Source organism: Rhinolophus hipposideros, assembly GCF_964194185.1.
Source record: "Rhinolophus hipposideros genome assembly, chromosome: 2".
NCBI classification, from domain to species: domain Eukaryota; kingdom Metazoa; phylum Chordata; class Mammalia; order Chiroptera; family Rhinolophidae; genus Rhinolophus; species Rhinolophus hipposideros.
This window is the reverse complement of record NC_138048.1, coordinates 83,279,830-83,292,663: the sequence shown is the minus strand read 5'-3', so window position 1 is coordinate 83,292,663 and position 12,834 is coordinate 83,279,830. Positions and strand designations below refer to the sequence as shown.

General features: G+C 35.3%; 1 protein-coding gene across 3 annotated transcripts in view; it reads right to left on the bottom strand.

Moving 5' to 3' along the window:
• The window catches only part of VEPH1 (ventricular zone expressed PH domain containing 1), a 208,968-nt gene that overhangs the window by 37,118 nt on the left and 159,016 nt on the right, over positions 1-12,834 (bottom strand). For all 3 annotated transcript variants that reach the window (XM_081029347.1, XM_081029346.1, XM_081029348.1), the window contains one exon: positions 11,411-11,545. In XM_081029347.1, the coding sequence (XP_080885473.1) occupies positions 11,411-11,545 (135 nt within the window). The remainder of the gene's footprint in view (positions 1-11,410; positions 11,546-12,834) is intronic.

Sequence of the window (12,834 nt, the reverse complement as noted above, 5' to 3'; positions counted from 1 at the left end):
AAAATCTAAGCTCCTTGCCATGGCTTACAAGGCATGTAAGGTAAATTCCCCCGGATGAACACTCAACTTGCCTTTTGTTCACTGGGCTCTACCCTGATCCTTTCACTTCTTTCAATGCTGTAGGAGGGGAGTGAGTTCACTCCTGGTTGGGCATGGCCATCCACAGTGAGGTAGGAAGAAGAAAATATTAGAAGTTTCACTTTATCTTTCATCTCACCCTTTAAAATTTCTATTTTTGAATGTTTTATAATGGAAATAATTAGTATAATAATATATGTATACAATTTATAAGTAAATAAATGTAAACATTTAGGGCGCTTGCTTGGAAATTTTTTTCTGATGGGATGTGTGATTTAAATTTGGAGGATTCTCTAATATGCTAATGTTTTGCCTTGCTTTTCTTACACTTCCTCTCTTTTTGTTTTTTGTTTTTTGTTGACCTCTAGGCCTTTGTGTAAAATATTCTTTTTTTCTCTTTGCCAGGAAAACTCATCAGATACCACCTCAGAGAAGACACCACTCAACAAATGCTCCTGTCCTTCTGTCATCACTTCCTTCAGACATTTTATATTTTTAGTCTCTATCAGGGTAGAACAGTGTCTTTGCTCACTTGTTTATTGCTGTCTCCATCAGGGCAGGGCACGATTGCTTATGCTGGGTCTCTGCACAGTGCCTGGTATACAGCAGGCTCTCTCCAAAACTATTTTTAACCGAATGAATGAACTTAGAATCAGATGTACCATGACTTTACTGTGCTCTTCCGTTTCCTCCATGTTATTGCTGATGTCATTCTCTTTACATGGAACCATTTTCTTCTTTCTTTAAAAAACTCGGACTCTGTATATTAATGTCCATTCTTCTCCCTACCAGCTCCCTTTCCACAAGGAGTGTCCCAGACATTTGCGTCTGTACCCACATACCACCTTCAATCAGCCCTTCAAACGCCGTAGGCCTCCAGTTTTCTATCATGATTTGCATTTAAGGGTTATCACCGCATTTACCCTTTGGCCTGGCTTCTTTGGATAGACTTTTATTCACACTTTTGAATTTCTTTATTTTGCCTTTGCTTCTTAGATACTGCCTTGTTAAAGGTGCCCTCAAATAGCCCAGGAGCCCCCACGGCTACGTAAGCTTCTGAAATCCCAAACCTAATTCCCATCTATGCCATTCCCATCTAGCTTGCTCTGAAAGGGAGGTTCAACATAGCTAACCTCTCTCAAACATTGTGATTCACTCTGCTGTCCCATGAGGCTGGCCTACAACACTTGTTCACATCACATGCGTGACTTAAATTTCTCATAAGAATTTGAATAGTTAGCAGCCTGTAAATAATAAGCCCCATCCTATTTACTTCCTCATTTATTTAAGCACTATACTAACAGTATAACTCAAAACACTAAATCTAAGCCTTGGGAGCATCAGAAGGTCTCCTTTTGTTCTACCTAGAACTGGTGCTTCAGTTTTATTTATGTTTTGACACTAATGCCAATTATTACCCTGGGAATTGTCAAGTGTGTTTATAGCAATGTGGACAGAAAACAAACATCCAAATGTTAGCCAGATGGGGCACATTTTATTTCAGCAGCAAATTTAATTTTTTTTTTGTTTTGTTTCCACAATGGGCATGGTTTTGAGACTTCATTTCAAAGGCATATGGAATTTCTTCATGCTTTGGGAATTGGAACATATGTAAGGAGACTTCTCTCTCAAATTCCAGTCCTTTAGCAGTCCCCCAGCCAACTTTGTCAACTGTCTGTCCTCTGATGATCAGAGCACCTCACCCTCTGAAGGGCTGGGCACACATGTAATGGAATAGAATTATTAATTGTATCTCTAGTTACTCCACAGAGGACATTCTCCTCGTTTCTTAAGTAAATCAATGGATTTTCTACCCTCTTTCTAAAATACTTATTTTATAATGAAAATTGATTAAGATGGAATTTTCTTTATTTAAGTTGCTCACTTACATTTACTTATATAACTAAAAGTGGTACTTATGTAATAACATTTTTCCCTTGATTATAAAAGAAATACATACTTAGAGAAAATTTAGAAAATGCTAGTCTCATCAATCAGAGCTAACCATTGCTAACATTTTGATATATTTCCTTTTTGTTGTTTAGATGGGCAAGCCTCCAAATAATCTTCTTTAAATAAATAATTTTGTATCTTGCAATGTGGTATGTAACATAAGTATTGTTTCACGTCATTAAACATATCTCATAAACATGATTAGTTTTCTTAATATTCTCCCATATGGATGGATGGATACATATATCCTATCTATCTATCTATCTATCTATCTATCTATCTATCTATCTATCTATCTATCATCTATCTATCTATGTTACTTTAATTCTCCCATTTCTAGCTGTATCTCTCTATCTACTGGGGGTGTCAAAAAAACGTGTACAAGTGGACACTTTGGTCAACGTTGCTCAAACAGTAGTTCGCCATAACCAGAAGTATCTGGACGCTGATGGTAACCCCTTTGAGCACCTCTTGTAATTGCAGAAGTCAAATGTGACTTCTATTCATCTTTTGTTATCGGTATATGTTATCACAATTTTAGTACAGTTTTCCTTTCTTAAAATGTGTATACATTTTTTGGCACCCTCTGCATATTTATATCTGTGTATCTATATATATTAATCTTATCCTCTCATCTACAGACATTTAGTCTGTTTACAAAATCATACCACAATATTTTTTTGGTATGTGTATCTTAAGTTTTGTATACATTTCAGATTGTTTCTTTAGAACAGATTCCTAGAAGTGGAATCACTGTGTTAGAGGATATGAATATTTTTAAGACTCTTGACCTAAATTGCTAAACTGTTTTTCAGAAATGTTGAAATAATTTACACTTCATCTAGAAATGTGAATGTCTAAACACTTACTGAAGCCAGCACTGATTACTGTCTTTAAAAAAGAACTAAAAAGGGTCATGTTATTTTAATTTCCATTGTTATATCTTGACTCCTAATGAAGCTGAATACTTTTTCTGGACTGAAAGTGTCATTTGCTCGTGTCCTTGGCCCAGTGATTATATATTTGCGTGAACTTATAGTATCTTCAGAAGACGAAACTTTATCTTTTATGCTAGTTATAGTATCTTTTTATTTTAAGTTATTATATTGACAGGCTTTGCTTTTTATAAACTTTATATCTTTATGTAGTCAAGCCTATCAATTCTCTACTCTTAGATATTACTATTAAGTTTAATTAAATTTAAAAAATCATGTGCAAAGGATAGTGTAACAAATACTCATGTACTTGTCAGCCAAACTTAACAAATGCTCATATTTTACTTCTGATTTTTCTTTCCCCTCTTCCCCTTGTCCCCCCACTCCAGTTCAAGCTATTGTTTCTCAGTCTGTGTAGCATGTAGCTACACAGTAGCATGACCATGTAGGACACAGCTCCCTGGCCCATGCTGGTATTATGAGCCGTGCTTCCCCCCTGCCCACTGATGAGGTAGTTGGTCACCAGTCATCAGCCGGCTGCTCACAGTAGCTCTCGCTGGCTGCCGGCCACTCATGCTGACCACCAGCTGCTCACGGCAGCATACAGCAGCCCACAGCAGCTCACGCCAATCTCTGGCTGCATACGGCAGCCCATCTCCAGGGAGAGCTGTTCACAATCTTAGCTCTAGAGGAGGCAGCCCACTGGCCCATGTGGGAATTGAACCAGTGACCTTGGCGTTAGGAGCGCGGCGCTCCAACCACCTGAGCCACCAGCTGGCCCTCCTGATATTTTTTAAAAAACAAAATTACAGATGACATGGATATCTCCTTAATCCCCTTCCCAGTAATATATCCCTTCTTCCTTTCCCAACTTCCTCGTTTTCCAGAGGCAACCTCATCATGAATTTGGTGTGATTCTAAATGTGGTGTTATATTTTTATCACATGTATATGTACCCATAAATAATGCACAGTACTGCTTAATGTATGTTTTAAAAATTTATGCAAACTATCATAGTATTCATGTCATACTCTTGCATCTTGCTTATTAAAACTCAATGTTATATTTTCAAGATTTATCCCATATTGCTACATATAAGTCTAATTATAATAATTCCCTTTCGCTGCCTGTTTAGCATGACTGTATCTCAATCTTTTTCTTCATTCTTCTACTGTTGCACTTTCTGCATTGATCCCGGTATTTTGATGCAAACAATGCTCAGTTAACATGTGTCTAAACATCCTTACTCTAGCAGGCGCTGGTTATTGTCTTTTTAAAAATGAATTAAAAAGGTCATGTTATTTTAGTAATTTCAAATTTTACATCTTGACTACTAACAAGGTTGAATATCTGCAATCCTGATGCAGTTATGTGAGGATTTCACCCAGAAATGGAATTGCAAGATTAATAAGGCACAATGAATTTATAATATAGCCAGCTATTGCCATATTGCTCTTTTACAAAGATGGTTAAGGAAAATTTGTCTTAAACCTTGTCTAGGACAGAACATTTTTGTATGTTATAATATAAAACCTCTCTGTGGAAAGAAATGAATATTTCTGATAAAGTGCTTCAGCTCAGCTAGAACTTAAATGTTCTCACATTTAAATATGTGAGGTAATGAATCTGTTAATTAACTTAAGGAATCTTTTGGGGGTGATGCTTAAGTATTTTTTAATAACTTTAAATGGAATTAAGACTTCTGGAAAGCTATTCACCCATGTTGACTGTCAGCCAGCTGTCTAATTTAATACATACATTTATTATAAATACTTTTATATTTGAGTCTAATTTAATTATTATATGCATATTTTTTCCTTAAGTATTATTGTCTAAGTAGGTAAAACTGTTTTATTCTCATTTGTTGTGTATAAATATTCTCATTTTTTGTGTGTTTTTGCCAAGACTTTATTATCACTATTTTTTTATTCTTGCCCGTCTGATTATTGTAAAATGGTGTATCATTTAAATAGTATTAAATTGATTAGTTCAATGATTTTTAGTGAGTCTAAATGTCTTGTTTTTCGGTCATTTGAGTTTTCTGTTCAGTGAATTTTCTGTTCATGTTCTTTGCTGAGTTTTCTCTTGTGTTGTTTGTCTCTTGTTGATTTGCAGATTTTTGTGTGGGTTATGCATATTTCAAATACCTTCTCACAGCTTGTACCTGCCTTTTAACTTTGTTATGGTGTGTTTTGTCATAGAGAAATTTAAAGTTTTTATGTAGTTAGATCTATTCATATTTCCTTCATGATTTCTGCTCACTTGTGTCTTAAGAAATTCTTTCTTATCCTGAGGGCATAAAGACTTTCTAGTTGTAAGTTTTCATTGATTATATTTAGGCCGCTAATCTAGCTGGAGTTAATTTATCTATATAGTGTCCACAAGAGATCTAATTTTATCTTTTCAATCTGGAGAGTCACATGTACCCATACTATTTTTAGGTTTATTATTGATTTTATATATTAATCTTATATCAATTAACTTCATGAATCTCCCTTATACGCATAAGTTCTAAAGCTTACTTAGATTCTTTTAAATTTTCTATGCAAATCATTTTATTGTCTGTAAATAATTTTTCTCTCTCTGTATCTCTCTCAATCGCTCTCTCCTTTCTTATCCTTCAATCCTTATATCTCTGCTTTTCTTGACTTTCTGCATTGGGTACTGCAGTAAAATGTTAAATATTGAGGGTGATAGCACGCATCCTTGTCTAATTTCTAATTATAGAAAATGCTTTTACATCTTTTATGTATATGCAGTTAGTTCTGGGATTTTGATATCTAGTTTCTTTTTCCTAGTTTAAAGAAATTTACTTATTTGAAATTTTATTTTATTGTGGGAAGAACATTTAACATCTATCTTCTTAACAAATTTTCAAGTACAATATATTATTGTTGACTGTAGGTGCAATGTTGTACAGCAGATCTCTGGAGCTAATTCATCTTGAGTCTAGTTTTCTTTTTTTAAGGATTTAACTTGTTTTATATGTAGTTAAACAATTATATGTACACATTAACTGATTAGATGCATACATTAGTGTCAGTTTCTGGACTACATAGCCTGTTCCATTTATCTGTGTGTTAACTCTTGCCATAAAAGTGGAATGATTTAATGATTATAGTTTGTATAGTATGTGTTAATATTTAGGAAAGTTTTTTATTTTTTTCTCCCCAACATTTAAAAACTAGCTTCACCTATTTAACCTTTTGTTTATATTTTATCATCACTTCATAAAGTATCAAAAGTGATTCTGCTAGAATTTAAATTGAAATTTAGGTAAACTGTTAATTAACTGAGGAAGTATTAACATCTTTGTAATGTTCATTATTCCCAGCCAGGAACCTGATATGTCACTATGATTATTCAAGACTTATTTTTCTCCATGGCACTGTGACCTTGAGAAAATGAATTAATCTCTCTTCTACTTAGTTTACTCAATTGTAAAATGTGAATAATAATTCTATCTATCTCATAGGGTTGTTGTTGGAATTAAGTGAAGTAATTTATATTAAGCGCACAGGACAGTCACTGGCATATTCTAAATGCTCAGTAAAAGTTAATTATGATGATGATGAATATTATTAATTCTAATAGTTTTTTTTATTCTCAGTTTATCTGAAAGTAATGTTGATTTTATTTCTTTGCTTCAAGTAGTATATTCCTTATTTCTGTCTCATATTCTATTTATTTAACATATTATAATTATTTCTTTAATGCCTACTATAAACCAGGCATATTCTTTAGACACCCAAGATTCTGTATGAACTAGACAGATAAGATCCCTGCTCTTATGGAGCTTACATCTCATGTTGGCCAATGCTTTTAAACGGTACTAAATAATACAGATTACAGTGGGTATTCTGGTTTTATTTCTGTATGTAACAGAAACATCTTCAATAGTTTACCCCTAAGTATAATTTTTTAATAAGACAAATGTTTATCATGCTAAGGAAACATCTTTCCATTGCTTGTTATTAACAGTGCTCATTCATTTTATTCAGTCAACACATGTCACCGGGTGCCTATGATATGCTAAGGTGATGCTCTGGGTGCTGGGTGTGCAATGACCAACATACGCTCTCCTGGAAAACCAGTCTAATCAGGGAGACAGACATTAATAAAATTTTTATATAAAATGTGTGATTATTAAAAGCAGATATTGAATTTTATCAAATGCCATTTAAAGATGTAGAGATGACATTATTTTCTTATTTGAATTATTGAACTGATGCATTATACTTATTTTAAACTTTTCTTATATTTTTGTAACAAAAAACAATATAGCAGTATATAAGGATTTTCACAATTATACTCCTGTGTAAGACTGGTAAATAGTTTGCAAATAATATTTTGAATTTTATACTGCAAATTCCTGTTTGACATTTGGAGAATGTTTTCTAATAATGTTAGTCTGATCAAATTAGAAAAGTACAATCAATTGAGAAATTGTCTTGGTTCATCGTTCTACCTCTACTCTGAATTTCTCTTAACGTGTCTGTACAGATTTGAATTTGTGTTTTTTGGAGGGACGAAGGGAGAGAAGTAGGGGGGAGGGAGAGACAGAGAGAGAGAGAGAGAGAGAGAGAGAGAGAGAGAGAGAGGCTGGCTGGGAATCAGAATATTAGCTACCATTCATTGAGAGATCACAATAGTGGCCACTGTTCTGAGAGTTCTCTATGTATTAACTTACTCAGTCCTCAAACAGTTCTATGAAGCGTGTACTAATATTATCACCTTTGTATAAGTAAAGAAACTGGGACACAGAGCCAGAGGCCTCAGAACTGGAAAGTGGCAGAACGCGGTTTTAAACCCAGGTCATCTGGCCTCAGAGCCAATATGTTTAACTACTCTGGTACGTAGGTATGTAAGTCGAGAGGTAGGTTGTGCTGCTATCACTAACACCAACACTTTAGTCTTTAACAAAAGAAAAGAGTGTTTCTTCCCTATGTAAACAGTGTGGTGTGTCTGGGTGGCTCTCCAGAGCAGCAGTTCTCCATGTGGTAGCTTGGAATTCCAGGCTTATCTTCTGTTCTTCTGTGTTCATGTTCTGGCAACTCAGTATTGACATTTGTTTCTATAATCACCATGGTATGGAAAGAGAGAGACTTGGAGAATCATACACTGGCTTTTAAAAGCTTCTGCCTGGAGTGACACGTATCTCTCCTCAGAGTTCAGCAGCTGAACCAGGTCACATGGCCAAGCCTTACTTCCAGAGGCAGGGAAACGTCATCTTCATATGTGCCCACAGTAGAGAAGAACCAGTTACATGGATGACAGCCCTGATGTCACCATAGTATGTGCTTATGCTCTAGCTCTGCCACTGACTAGCTAAATGACCTTCAGCAGGCCCCTTTGCTTCCAATCTTAACATCTAGAAAATAACAGGATTCATTTATTCATTCATTATTTACCCATAATATATACTGAGAGTCTAACACGTGCCAGACACTGTGACACTGGAATAACAATAGTAAACATGGTGCAATCCTTGCTGTCAAGCAGTTTGCATGTTAGTAGATATTTTACTATTGATTTTGAGTTCTAAAATCCCAAGATTCTATTAAAAAGCAACCCCGATAATAGGCCTTTCAGAGAATTCTATTCTAGAGACTCAGGCATTTTCTCAGGAGTTTCTTCCTTCTTTGTTGAATCCTGCATCCACTTTGCTGCAGTGTTAACTTCATCATAGCAGCAGATACACACAAGTTCATCACTTTCAAGTCACTGGTGTGTGTACACACTGCTTATATGGTTAAATTAAAATATTCTTTGGACCATTCTCACAGCTATTTTGAATTTAGTGAGCAGAACACTTCACAAAAAATAGAAGAAAACCAATTTGTTTGAGAAATACCCAGGTAGATACCTTTGCCACATAATGTACCTTCCAGATATCAAAGTTTTTTTCTATTACCTATGCATAAACCAAAATATAAAACTTAAAAATTTTTGAAACAGTTTGGTTTGCAGTTAATTTTTCCCAAGGAATATTTATCGGTTCCATAGAAATATGAATAAGTACACTTGTGAGCATACACAAAACTGGTTTGCCAAGGCTTTTTTTTTTTTTTTTAAATCTCTCAGGATTTGAAGCTGCCTGCCAAGTTTTAATTTACTAGTTGCCTCTAGTTAAAATACAGTTCACAATGTAAACTTTATAAGAACTTGAGGCATTGTCTTTAAACATGATGCAACAGTGTAAAATTTGAATGAAATATGCAAATAATTCCATTCAACTTTGCATTGATGCAATTGTGGCATTTCCTTTGATCTTTAAGACTGCGCATCTAATTCTAAAAGCAAAGCCAAAAAAAAAAAAATGATGCAATAGTTGAATATGTCTTCAGTGTCTTACTCTAAATACTCATGAACTTCTGGTTAATCATACCCATTTCTCATCCTTTTATAATCCTTCAGCATTTAGGAAGCATTGAGTTAGTTTCACAATATAATAGTTTTTTAAATTAATTTTCTGCTTGTTTGTACTTTGAATTTATTTAATACTACTATGTTTGTTCCTCTTCTCAACAGTAAAACGAGGACAGAGACCATGATCATATACTCTCAGAATCTCTGGTTTGTTCAGTAAGCATCCAAAGCTTAATACTGGGTTTTCTTGAAGGCAAAATAGTAGTCAGGATCTTTGAGTATGGGAAGGACTTAGAGAAGCTGATAATATTTACTAAAGAGAGATCAATAATAGTTCTCTCTTCTCATTATACATCTTCTCCCTGAGTCATCCAATCTACTGTCACCATGTCAAGTGCTATCTTAAAGTCTCCCAAATTCATATCTCCCGTCATGGTCTTCCTGAGGTCCACAATGGCAATTCAACCACTATCACCACCTGGTTGTCTATGCAAACAATTCAGACTCAATATATATAAACCAGAATGCTTTATCTTTTCTCCACATCAGCACCCTCTGTGGTCTCTCTTTTTCAGGATGGTGCCACCATCCAGTTGGCCATATGATGCATCTGGAGTCATCCTTGGTTCTTCCATTTTCCTTATCAGGTACCAATACCTGTGGATTCTATCTCTTTAACAGCTCTTGAATTCCTCTTCTTCCTATGACTTCCAGCTTCAGTTCCGGTCTTCATTTCCCATCTGGTTATAGCAACAGCTTCCTAAGTAATCTTCCTGTCTCCAGTTAGGTTTCCTTTAATTCTTCTCTCCATACCCAGCCCTGTGTCTTTCCTCATGTGCAAATCTGACTACATCAATGTATGTTTCACTCTATCAACTGCATGGGTGCAGTTCCACATTCTGGTCATTTCCTAATTCAGAGGTCTGCTCAGGAGGTCTTGACCAACCTTGTCTTGTGAGCTATGCCCCTGTTTCCACACTCTTAAAATCCTCTGTGTCTCAAATCATACTTGCCTGTCTCAGCAGAGTTCTTTCTCACCCTGACCATTCTCTCTCTCTTCCTGCTTACCTTTCTTTCATTTTCTTGCTTTGTGGTGGTTGCAGAGTACAAGGGGAGTACAAGAGAGGAAGTCTGGAGGGAAGAAATGAAAAGCACTGAAGAACCTGAAGCCCAATTCCCTGATGCTCTTTTCCTTTCAATCCTAGAGTCCATGGTCTTCTTTTGTAAAATGTTTTCTAATCCATACCATGTGTGTAATTTTTTAGTGGCTCAGAATGGGTATATTATGTCAGCGTGTGAACCTCAAACAGCAATGTCGAGAGTTTAGCCTAGCTACTCCATGATGTTGCTGCCTCAGTATCTGTTTTGTTTGGCCAAGCCACCCGTGCGGGCCTTAAACTGACACCAGAATCCTAATGTAAGTGATTGCTCTAGTTAACAGCCTGCAGAGTCACAAGCAAATATAAGTTTCTGATATGACTTCCCCAACAGCCCTTGTGATGAAGTCTCCCCTGCTTCCCAGGGCCTTCCCCTTGTGTGCCCCTTAGAGAAGATTCCTGTGGGGCTTACCAAAAAGTGCTCTTTTTGACTTGAATTGACTAATGTGGCCTTAGCCTGGGAACCTCACAGCACTCTATCTACAGACCCAAATAAAGGCATGTGTCCCTGGTCCTGCCTCTCTCTCTGTCTGCACCTTGCCTTGACCTCCCGTCAGGCCTGCTGCGTACTTCCTGCAGGACCTGTGAGTAATAAACTTCTTTATTTTGATTTTTCTGTGGTCTTTTGTTGAGCCAGGGCTCACCATCTGGCACCCTGTGCTCCACTTAACAAATGTTAATTTAACAAAGTCACAAGAGGCAATGAATGACCCTGTTACTAATGTCACTCGGTCTTGAGTCCACTGTAGCACGACATGAAAATCATTACTTAATAAGTGTTTGGTTTTTTTGATAGTGATAAAAGAAGGTAAAGGAAAGAAGGAAAAAAATGTACTGTTGAGAAAAAGGCATACTGTTTCAAGATAATCTTGACTCAAGTTTATAATAACAGTTCCAAGGAAAGAAGCATTTATTTACCTTCTGCTGCAAAAATGTGGACTCCATCATGGCTGTTTCAAAGCTGCGAGCACCCTCTGCCTGGGTCTTCTCCCACAGAGATCTGAGAAATTGCACAGAATGGCTCTGTATGGACAGGGGCTCCGGAAATAGGCTCTGAAGGGGCATTAATGAGAAAAACATAACATGTTATTTCTTGTCCAGATAATATTGTTTGATTGACTGCAAGGCACTATTTGAGCTTCTTGGTTTGAACTTTAACATGGTTTAGATTTAAATAGAACAACAAAGAAATCTATCTTGCAGATCAAACATATGATATATTTTAGGTTTTTCATTTTTTAACAGAAATTTAAAATTATTCAATAGGATTTTCAAGGCAATTGGTATCTCTATAAATATGCTTAACCTTTTTAATGTAGTGTTTGCCTTGATCAATTTCCCAAGCATGTTACCTAATTGGAAAATGGTTAATATAAATGTTCATACTTATTTTTTCAGAGATCTGAAAATTGAGGTATAAAATTAAATCTAGATTACAAATATCAGAGTGGATCGTGAAAACTAGAAATTCGATAACTAAGTATTCATTATGCAACTACTCAAATATGAAGTATGAGTGGGTATGTGGGAAACAAAAGCACTTTTAATCCTAAAATGTATAATGCGTAAGTATCCCTAGAGCTTTAAGATATTCTAAGTTTTAGATAACAGGATTGTTAATGAAAAGAGAATCACATTTATATGTATATTTAATTTAAGTCAATGAAAATAAAATTTTCAAAGGAAGATTTAAGTTGTGTTTGTATATTTTGCTAATCAATTACATGTTTAATAGTCATTTACACGTTGTAATATAGCTCTAAATGGAGAAAGTTGTAATTCAAGGGAACCATTTTATAAAAACGTACAGAACATCAAAGGGCATAAAACATTATATATACGATATGTATATATATCATATATATTATACTTTATATTGAGGTATGATTGATAAAATAATGGTATTAGCTTATAAAATGCTATTTTCTATGTCAATGATGTCTAAGCATTGACTTACAAGTATGAGACTCTCCAGGTGGTTTGTGTAGACAAAATTTCTATTTAGTAAATAAAAATTAGTAAGTTTCTTCCAGAAAAATCTCATCATCATCAAGATGATCTGTTTCTTGTACTGAGTGGGGAATGGTGCAGAATTTTATACTCCGAGTAAGTGGCCCACGGATAATAAAAGGCTAAGAGCCAGTAACAGATAAATTGATTATGCACCCATAATGTGGACATATATGGGACATCCTTGATTATTATCAGAAACTTATACAGAGCATGATTTTTCATTTAAAATAAGAGCAGAACCTGATTTAATTAATCACCAGTCCAAAAAGGAGCATTTAGACTGGAATCAGTGAATTTGAGAGCTCCATGAATGTGTTAAATTGAAAGAG